Genomic DNA, 10,629 nt, shown 5'->3' on the forward strand with positions numbered 1-10,629 from the left:
GATTGGTAATGCCAAAGGAAGGGAACTCGAACTCGAGTCAAACACAAAGCAGGGATTGTCATGATTTTGACTTTATTTACTAGTTATTAACACATCACATGCTACAGAAAAAAAAGTTAATTACAATCGTCTCAAAAGAATATAGTGTTATAATAAAACCATTCTGTGAACATTTCCCTGTGATGGTTTGCCACTCCTCATTTATAACATGGAAGTGTGATTGATTATTTAAAATACTTTGTTTTGCTTAATTTCAGGAACTAAGCATCTGCCACATACAGTGCTCATACCACATATCGCAAATTGGCCCCAACATTTTTTTAGATGTGCTTTAAACGTCACAATCGGACATCACATACAGTGTTGTGAATGAGGTAATGGAGGTCAATCACAATATAATTCATGAGGAGCATCTGTATCCTTGCAAACTTGGTTTAAAAGCAATTTAGTGTTTTCAGTTCAGTCTGTTGTTTCTTTTTTTAATACATGATATCTACCTGTGTTAATATTGTTCCCACTATCACCCAAAGACGAATTGATGTACAAGACATAAATGCGAACCACGATATGAGAAACCTCCAACATGTCACGTTTGCTGAGGCAGTCATCTTCAATCCATTCCGAGCCTGTGTAATGTAGATGAGCAAGGCGATGATTGTCAGGCAGACATGTGTGAAATGAGGCAGGGACTTGAAATGAACGCCGAGTGGAACCTAAAAATCGCAAATGTTTCGGACAAAAAGAAAAAGGCTATGCCACTAAAGAAAACAAAATGGAAAGAATACACAATAGAAAAGTAATCACAGAGAAAAGCTGGACTGATACATCAAAAGATTACAATACAACAAAATCGGTGCAAGGTAGCAAAAAAAAAGTACAATAAAAATGGACACAAACACAGAACATCCTTTTGACAAAAGTGAAAAGCTTCTTCTCGCTATGAACTACTGACAACTGTTGTGAAGACTACCAAGAAAAACTATAGTTTAGCATGTAAAGAAAACCACATAATGCATCATAAATGACTGTTTCTTGCAAAGAACTACTTGAAAATTGTGATAGGCAATTTTTGAAGGAGTTATGTTTCTGTTACATTGATCTTAACTCTTGGTTGGCTTGTCTTTGTAATTATTTCACGATACGTGGTGTGTTTTGGACTACTCTTTCATTTAGTAATTGCTCAAATCCTCTTAGTCAAGTATGGGAACATTGATTAACGGCACAAATAGGCATAATAAAAAGTTCAGCGAAGGAAAATAATTCAATACAAGGTGATTGGAAGCGGGAAAAATGAAGGACAACTTGTCTGCAACTGAGTGTCATGTGATTCAGTCTCAACTAACATGTGGTCTTAAGAACGTCACAATTGAGTTTCCTTTACAATTTGGAAAATCCCCATCTGAATTTACCAGGCCATGTATTTTTGAAAAGGAAAGATCAGTGAATTTTGAAACGGTGACGAAATTGCAGAGTGGTTTAATTTCGTTGATCCATTTTCTCCTCGACTTCACACAGGTGTACTGAAACCCAACTTGGGGCGATTGGTGGATCTCAATCCAGAATGGACATCAGTTTGAAAATGTTCCATGACGGATTAACCTTTTTTTCTGCACTTGCTCTGGTCAATGGATAATTCTCAACCAAAATCCTTCATTGTGTTTACTGTACTATTTTCACAGACTAGTTACATAATGATATATTGAATTAAGACTGAATTCTTTGGTCATTTGGCCACGTTAGATTAGACACTTCAGTAGGTCAACAGGCTGCTTTGGTGAGATTACTAAAACTGCTTTTAGACATAATGTAGCCATATTTACCAAACTTAACGGGTTTCACATGCAGCATGACGCTTTGGTACTTTTTTTTAGATCCGCTGTTGCAAAAAAGAATAACAGGGCTGTGTCCATGCTGCTCTTTTAATACTGGTAATTTCATAGTAGTAATTACTATAGCTAAAATAGAAGTTAGCAAAGAGGCCAAATCATGCTAATTAGACTCGTAATTGAGATTTTCCAATAAAACCAGATAATTTTCACACTGCCAAAAAGAGATATAAAATCCTCCTGAGGCAATGTCTGTATCAACACTTCATATTTTTGATCTTTGTATAATCTCTCACCTCAGTAACTTTCCCTTTAAGCGTATTTCAATTAGCAGATTAAACATTGTTAAGGGCAAAAAAGCATACCTGTTTGGGCAGTTTTCGCATCACTGCTATACGCAATGCCCAGAGCCCCAAATTTACATAATTTAACAAAATCAGGATCAGGTGTCCGTGTATTATATTATTAAAAGGTGGATGTCTGAAAGCCAAACATGGATTTTTACCTTAAATATTTTCTTTTGCTATTTTCTCTGATTTGGTTATCTTAAATTTTCTCTAGTTTAACTAATAAAACACGAACATGTCGCCACTCCTAATTGTTATGTTCAGTTTTAGAAAATAACAAGTAAAAAGCCCAATAAAAAAACGAAAAGATCTTACTTTTCAATTGTTTGTGTGGGTTCATTTTAAGCCTTAATTTTGCACATACAAAGAGAAAAGCTACAATTTATCATTTGTCACTTAAGATTAAGGAGGATTTTGAAGTCATAAGGTAAGCAAAAATGAAAGTAAACTTTAAAAAGGGTTTTCCTTAGCCAATACCTCTCTTCAGCACAATCATCTGTGCAAATCATTCATGAGGATTAGGGATCCAAACACAAAAAATAATGTTAATGTTAGTGTCTTTGTCTTTACCTGTGGATTCGTGTATTTCCACTGATCTTAAATGAAGCCCTTGAGGTTGAGGGGAGGGTGAAAAATGACGCAGTGCAGACTTTTGATCTACATGCTCAAACACAGGATGAGGAAATGGCCAAGTTGCGTGGCGAGTAGTGTCCTAAAGAGTGAGAAGCCCTAACTCTCGTGTCACTGTGTTGAAGTTAAAATGTTACAAAACCAATGGCTTTCCAGCCGGTCTTTCATTTTGTGTTGAGTCAGTCAGACCAGGAAGTGCTGGTAGTGAGGGGCTGTCAGAAGTATGCGGTGGAGTCGGTTGCTTGTTTTTCTGTGTGATTGTGAGAAATTTGACTCGATGCAGGTAGAGCAGGCGTTAGGTGGGGGAGGGATGTGAGGCAGGGTCTAACACTAGCGTCCAGTTCGCACCCGCCAGTCCACTCTCAGCTAAGATCATCCTCAGCATTGTGCTGGTCCAGGAGTTTAACGTGTGTGAAGGGAAAGTGGCCACGTTTTCCTTTACATTCGCCTTCCCATTGGCCGTTCACGTTTATTTTAGTCACTGTTACCATGTCGCCCACCTGAAGAGGGACACAGACAACAAGACATGATGAAAACCCAACAAATAAAATACAGACAGAACTAAAGGTGACAGGATATAGATTTTCTGACTTCTGAGAATAAGTCATGCAAACAGTAGTGACAAATTATTCATATAATGTTATCTTATTTTTGTGCTAAAGCGAACTTCGAAAAATGTTCTGTTGACGAATATTACGCCATGCACTTTTACCATCTCTGGTTTCTAAGAAAAGGAGATGTATCGTAATTTTAGTGCTAAATTTTAAGACAAAATATTGGATGTTTTATCTTCACAAGCACAAATACTTACATTGCAACTTCTTTTAATCAAGTGTATAAACCATTAAAACCGGTGGTGGGCCGTCAGGGCCTGCAATGCCTTCTCTGCTGGCCTAAGAAATATCTGAATCATATATTATATTTTGTCCATCAATGCTTATTAAATAATTCCAAATTGTCTGTTAGCTTCCTTTCATTGCTTTCCCCCCTGGTTGCACTGCTTCCAGATGTGTTTTCATATTGAAGCATTTAACCAATCACATTTCAGCCATTATTTGTTGCCAGGGTCAGAAATCTGCCTCAAAGCCTTCACAATCAGTTCTGCGGGCTCTGCTGCATTAAACAAGCGTTGATAAGACTGTTGTTCTAACCAATCAGATTTTGAGTTGGCAACACCACAATGTATTGTCGCAGGCGTAGGGATACGTCATCGCTTTCACCAACTATGATTAGCTACCAAACTGTATCTGGAGCTAGCTGCACAAGCCAATATATCGTTGTGTTGATTTAAAGCCATTTTTAAGACGGACTATGCCAGAATATGACAGGACTGGCTCGATTTTCAGCATTAGCTTCGGTGGCGATATAAAAGAAGGAAGAAAGAAAGGAGGATGGATATTGTGTACAGTTAAAAAGGATTTTGGTGAGTAAAATATGGCTATATTCCTAAATAATATTTCAATTGTGGGCCAAGTTCTGATATCTGAAAAGCTCCAGTGTTTGTATTTAATCACTAAATGCTGCTAGGAAGTGGATTTTACCCCATTTTAGTGCAATTTTTGCCATTTTGCCATTGACGTCCATCACTGTCTTTTCCCGGGAAAATCACCCCCCGGCCTGGTTGTAATGTCTGAAAAGCTCCAGTATTTGTATCTAATCATTAAATGCTGCTAGGAAGTAAGATTTTACCCATTGAAGGCGCTACCAGAAAATGCACGGACCGCCACTGATTAAAAGAGACCCTTCCCTCTTCCCTAGAGTATATAATACAACATTTTTAAACAGCACTCTTTTTTAAAGGTGTATTTTAAATGGACTAAACGTTTTAATTATATTTAACCTCCTATGACCTGGCGTCCACATGTGTGGACATCACATTTTTGGTTGTCTAAGACTACAATGTTAAATTTTGGACTACAACTTATGATGTTACATCATTTTTCTCAGAAACTCCATCATGTAAAAGATAATCCTTTTTTTTACACTCATCAGGTCCCAATTAGCCTAAATATCAAAGAGAAAATAAAAATGCATGCCTGGCAAGAGTATGGGTGTTAAGAGGTTAATAACAGTGTGCACTAGTTACATACTAATTTGTCTGGTACTGTAGACCAAACTGAAACTGAGTGGATGAAAAAAAGGTGTTTCCCGCACTTGCATGCCCCAGGAGGATATCCTGTAGCACGTACTTCTGTTATAAGGTGTGGCTCTTTTGGCCAATAAACTTCACGGTCCTGGATTTCTGGATTTATTTTATGAACATTCTTAAATATTATGAATAGATTGTTAAAGTCGGAATTCCAGATACATTTCCCCCTCAAATTGAAACCGAAAACATTTTTCTTCTCAAAGCCTATACCGATAGTGCTTATGTTATGTCTTTGCAATTTTGAGTTAACTTCAGTTTGGGAACTTTGACATGCCTGAAAAATACAGATATTTAGTTGCAACCACTCTTGGGCTTTCAGAAGGTGACACGTATTACCACAGAGCGTGACTTAATGTCATGTCTCCAAAAATGTTGCTTAACGAAATAATTGCGCACGTCATCTCAACTCATACCTGATGCGTTGCAAGTATTTTACCAGTTGAGGGGGCTAATGTGTAAAAAAAAATCCAAACAAAACGATGATTGGGCCGAAATCACTCTACATATATTCATTCCTGTAGTATGCGGATGACTTTAAACTTTTATGTTGCGGTAGGAACGTGCAAATAGTTTTGACACTAGCTATCTCTCTTTGAAAGCTTCTGTGTAAATGACACAGATGGATAAAGGTCACAAGTTTTATTACTTAAATTAGTAATTATATTGTATTACCTATTACAAATAACCAACATCAAGAGGACTTTACTCTAAATTATGAAAAAAACCCACCACAATTATTATTAACCTCAATGGAGAAGCAATGGAAAACTGCACAGTTTTGGCACTGATTGAAGGGGAAAAAAGTGACTTAAATGTTTGAATCCAAGTCAAGACACAAAGACAAGGAAATCTGAGCTAATAATTAACAGACCAATCTACTGCCTCCGTGCTGAGTCACTTCTCCGACCTACTGGAGAAAGCACAAAAAGCAACCTTGCCCAGGTCAAAGACAGAAAAATCTAAGAAAACAGGGAGCGGTATCATCTAACATGCACAACAAGATCAGTGTTTACCTAAACTCCAGTTCAGAAGTAGAGCAACTTAAGCTTCACTACCCTAAAACTAAAAAGTTGCAATTTACAGTATAAAAATTCCCACTCATGGTCATTAACTTCTATGAAATCCAAAATGTTTTTGTTTGTTGCGATATTTTCAGAGGTTCAGGTGGCAGGACTAGATGTTTTAAGACGTCACAATTAATCCAAATCTAACTGTGATTACATTTTAGACGGCCCCGATGTAACGAACCTGACCGTCAGGGATTTTCACTGGGGGGATGAATCGTCAAATTCATGACAGTATGATATCGATTCAATATTTGCTGATATTACGTCTACAGTGTCTGAACATATCTTAAGACAGGGGTGTCAGACTCGGGTTGGTTCGCTGGCCGCTTTAACGTCAACTTGATTTCACGTGGGCTGGACCATTTTAGATATAATATTTAGACTTTTTTTATAAATGGATTAAAAGTCATGAATATTCAGTTTTTTATTTATCTAAAACAATGTTTATTTTAGCTTTTTATATATTTTTAAATTTTACAAAATGATTTTTGAACTAAAAACAGAAAAAAATGATTAAAAAATTACAATTATTGATTTAAAAGGGGGGAAATCAGGAAATTTAATATACCGTATTTTCACGACTATAAGGGGCACTTAAAAGTCTTCAATTTTCCCCAAAATAGACAGGGCACCTTATAATCCAGTGTGGTTTATATATGGAAAAAAAATTCAAATGTGTCATTCATTGAGGATGCACCTTATAATGTGGTGCGCCTTATAGTCGTGAAAATACGGTACATCTATACTCTTCATTTTAATTTGATCCTAAAACAGAAAGTCGGCACTCATGATTTACTTTCCCGGGCCACACAAAATGATGTGGCGGGCCAGATTTGGCCCCTGGGCTGCCACTTTGACACACTTGGTCTTAAGTGTCTGAACATATCTTAAGAAATCACACATCCACATTACCTCTAAAGCCAGGGCAGTCTTGTCATATGCATTGGGTACCCTCTTCTGTATGGCCCTGGCAGAGACCGGTCCGTTCTGGAGATTTGGGAGGGGTGTGGGTTGGGCATACTGGCTGGGATCTCCCATTTTTGGTGTACCCGGCTGGGACGCGGACCCGTCAGAGTTCCCTAACATGCCCACGCCTCCCGGTGGGCCGGCAACGGGTACACCGGCAGCGAGCGCCGAATTGGGAGACGTCGGACGGTACTTCTCCACGTACGGCACGGGGATCATCCCTGCTCGGCCGTCAGAGTTCTGAGCGTTCCACCACTGCTCTTCGGGCTTCTCCAGGACGCGGAGGATATCCCCTTTCCGAAACGGGAGGTCCTCGTCGTCGTTGCCGGGGAAATCGAAAAGCGCTCTAACGTACTCGTCCTCCAGGCGGGGTGGGGGGGCACCGCCTGGGCCCACGCTGATAAAGGACGCGTGTTTGGACTTGTTGATGGGTTCTATTAGGGTGGTGGTGTCCAAGTAGTGAATTTTGTAGAATTCTAGCAAAGCAGGGAGTGCGTCAAACTCTTGGTCGCCGATACGAAACCTTGGATGCGACAAACTTGCTGGAATGGAGCAGAAGAAAAACGGTACATGTTAATATGCAACTTCAGCCATTGGGAAATAAGTTTAAAAAAATTATTACTAAAAAAAGTTATCTCATCTAATAGAGGGGTCTTACAGCCACTGCTGATACATACTCGAGGCTCGTTTCATAACTAATGAGCCAACAGTCAACATAATGTGCAATTAGCTCAGAATCTAAAGTATCGTAAAGTAATTCCTATCATGGTATAAAACAAGGTGTCCAAAGTATAGCTTGGGGGCTATTTTGAGTGTCACAGAGTTTTTTTTTTTAAAGCAGCCAGTAGCTCAGACGGAAATGCCATGAAGTTGCATTGTATTACTCATTTTCTACACTGGAAGGAGAAGACAGGAAGAGGAAATCTGTCTCATTTCTGGGGGTCTGTATTTTCCAACAGTAACGCAAGACTCTCTAAGACGCTCCTCCGAACTTCGATTGTTAATTCCACTTTTTGCTCTGTGTTAAGGTCAGCTAGTGCAGCCTGCTCTTGTTTATCTTCTTAATGTGGAGATGCAATTCTGCTAATGCTCAGTACAAAGATAGAGCTATTCTAAAGGAATGCAGGGCCACCCGAAAATGGCGTTTTGCTTCATCACTTAGGCTGTTTTTAACTTTACATTGACATTTTATTGGAAACGTCTTTAACTCATTGGTTGCCATTTTCTATGCTAAACATTTTATTCAATTTTGACTGGGAGAGGCTAATGGCTATCATTGCCAGCTTCTACCGGTCAAAATGGATTGAACATCTAGTGCCATCAATGTCAGTGAAAGATGAGCATTCCTAGCAAATCCTTCAATTATATAAAATTAATAACTTAAACAAATCCTACAGTTATTTGCCAGCAAGACCTCACTGTATTTCTGTTTTTAGTACCTCTGCCAGTATCTGAAACCTATACAAGGTGGTTATATATTTGTTATACATGTCTGTTTGTTTAAGTTCAAGATGACTGAAGAATGAATAAAGGGATTGTTATCCAGATATATGAAACAGAAGAGGTGATTAAATTTGGGGGTAACGAGGTCAAATGTCATAGAGAAATTTTGCAATAACTTTGTAAACTATCAGCCCATTTTACACGAATTTAGGTTATATGACGAGAAAAGAAAGTGTAGTGAAGTTTTGGAGTATGTGGTCAATTGTAGAGTGCTCACTAACAAAAACGGTGAAGCTTTATAAATTTTGTCTTATTAAGAGTGTATTAATTTATAACTATTTATGAATTTAAATCATTAAAAAATACATGTAATGAAACACATCATTCTAGTGTCCAAATATATGGACTTAACATTTTGATTCACGTTAGTCACACATATATCAAATGTTAATATTGTGGCCTATATGACCCAAAATGTGTTGTTGCCATGTTTACGCCAGGTCTTTATGGGGAGCAAGTTTTTTTTTTTAAACCAAAAATAAACACGTGTTATAAAGGGTTGTGGAAGTGAATAAATATTCACTATGCAGGATGAAACAATAAATTCAGAAGGTACTTTCATAGCTTTAAATCCACTGCTAAACTGGTTCTAGTGCCAAGACTCCTAATGATGCTGGCAAACTTTGGTTTTACTGATTTGATGCACAAAGTCTGCACACCCCTTATTTACTATATTTTCGTTAGTTGGTGCCACTTCACTGAAAACGAGTGTAGCTATGAGATGGTTGCATCTCTCTTGATGCAAGTCATGCATGCGTCCAGTGTTCATTCTAAAATGGGGAAGGGGGGCGCCGGGGGTATGCAATTATTATCTTACCTGGACCGGATTGCCGGTTGTTGCTGATGCTGTTGATGATATAATGCGAGACCTTGGAGTTCTCCGACACCGAGAGCACATAGTCGCCAGGGCTGGTGATGGAGTCCCGCACCAGGAAGACGCCGTGCCTCTGCCCCTGCAAGAGCGACACAGCCTCCTGCCTGCTCAAGCGGCCCCAGTACCAAGTGGCGCGGTCCTCCGCGTCAAAATTGCCGGCCATGATCAGCACTCCGATGCCGAGGCGTCGTCGGGCCTTCTCTGCTCTCCCTCCCGCAATCCACACGCCAAGCCTTCAACTCATACAAAACTTTAGCGCCTCGAGCACGTTTAGTAAACACACGACATCCGCAGCTGGCAGATTGCGCATCAATTGACTGCCACGAATGCTCGGACGCCTAAACTAACGGATTCTGGACGTCTGGGCGATTACTTTCTGGTCCGAATAGAAGAAATAGCGCAAGTTTCGGGCTCGGAATTTTATGAATACTAGAACGTCCGATGACAACTAAGTTCAAAAACTGAAATGGCGGATACGGGAAAACAAAAAAAAAAGGGACACCGTTAACGGATGTGACGTCATTGTTACAATCTGCTGCATCAATGGCAAGCTAAACCAATATATTCCACATATGTATTAGCAACATCACATTTCCCTCATATATATAAATAAGTATATATATAGAAAACATTTATGCCACAAAATGTGAAATTATGTCTAGGAAATGTAAATACTGGGCTAAGCGCGTTCAATACCCCTAAATTTACGTTTGGTCGGAACAGACTGTAATAAAAATACACGTTTTGATACAATCAGAGAAAAGTCCATTAAATAATGATAGTCAAATTTATAATTAAAGCAGAATGATGGGCGGAACAGAATTTTAATTCGCAGTATTTTTAGGTACAACCGGTTTAGTTGCAGTTACCACATTTTACCGCTAGGTGTCAGCGCCAGACAAAGGAATGGGTGTTAAACAAAGTCGCTGGCCTGTGTATTTCTTAACAATGAATACATTGTTCATTTTTATTCATTCATTTTCTGAACCGCCTTATCCTCACTAGGGTCGCAGGGGGTGTTGGAGCCTATCCCAGCTGACTTTGTGACAGAAGCGCACTCACACCCTCATACCTAGGGGCAATTTAGAGTGTCCAATCAGCCTTCCATGCATGTCTATGGAATGTGGAATGAGGGAACCGGAGAACCCAGAGAAAACCCACGCAGGCGCAGGGAGAACATGCAAACACCACACAGGTGGACCGACCTGCATGCTAATAAGGATAAACAACTTGCATTGCGCAAAAGTCAATTTTCAAAACAACAACT

The 10,629-nt window shown here is 39.1% G+C and overlaps 1 protein-coding gene across 1 annotated transcript; it reads right to left on the reverse strand.

Annotated features, from left to right (window-relative positions):
- Window positions 1-55: 55 nt before the first annotated feature.
- crk (v-crk avian sarcoma virus CT10 oncogene homolog) lies at window positions 56-9,870 on the reverse strand. Its single transcript, XM_077610843.1, has 3 exons — window positions 9,306-9,870; window positions 6,932-7,527; window positions 56-3,303 (listed from the first exon to the last, which is right to left on the reverse strand). The coding sequence occupies exons 1-3, from the start codon at window positions 9,523-9,525 to the stop codon at window positions 3,166-3,168; spliced, it is 954 nt and encodes a 317-aa protein (XP_077466969.1). The 5' UTR covers window positions 9,526-9,870; the 3' UTR covers window positions 56-3,165.
- Window positions 9,871-10,629: the final 759 nt, after the last annotated feature.

The sequence above is a fragment of the Stigmatopora argus genome, chromosome 10 (assembly GCF_051989625.1).
Source record: "Stigmatopora argus isolate UIUO_Sarg chromosome 10, RoL_Sarg_1.0, whole genome shotgun sequence".
NCBI classification, from domain to species: Eukaryota; Metazoa; Chordata; class Actinopteri; order Syngnathiformes; family Syngnathidae; genus Stigmatopora; species Stigmatopora argus.

Coding starts and splice junctions, on each gene's coding strand:
- crk (XM_077610843.1), bottom strand. CDS start 9,525: ATGGCCGGCAATTTTGACGCGGAGGACCGCGCCACTTGGTACTGGGGC. Junction 7,528..9,305: donor CAACCGGCAATCCGGTCCAG/GTAAGATAATAA, acceptor GCTCCATTCCAG/CAAGTTTGTCGCATCCAAGG. Junction 3,304..6,931: donor AGACTGCCCTGGCTTTAGAG/GTAATGTGGATG, acceptor GTCCCTCTTCAG/GTGGGCGACATGGTAACAGT.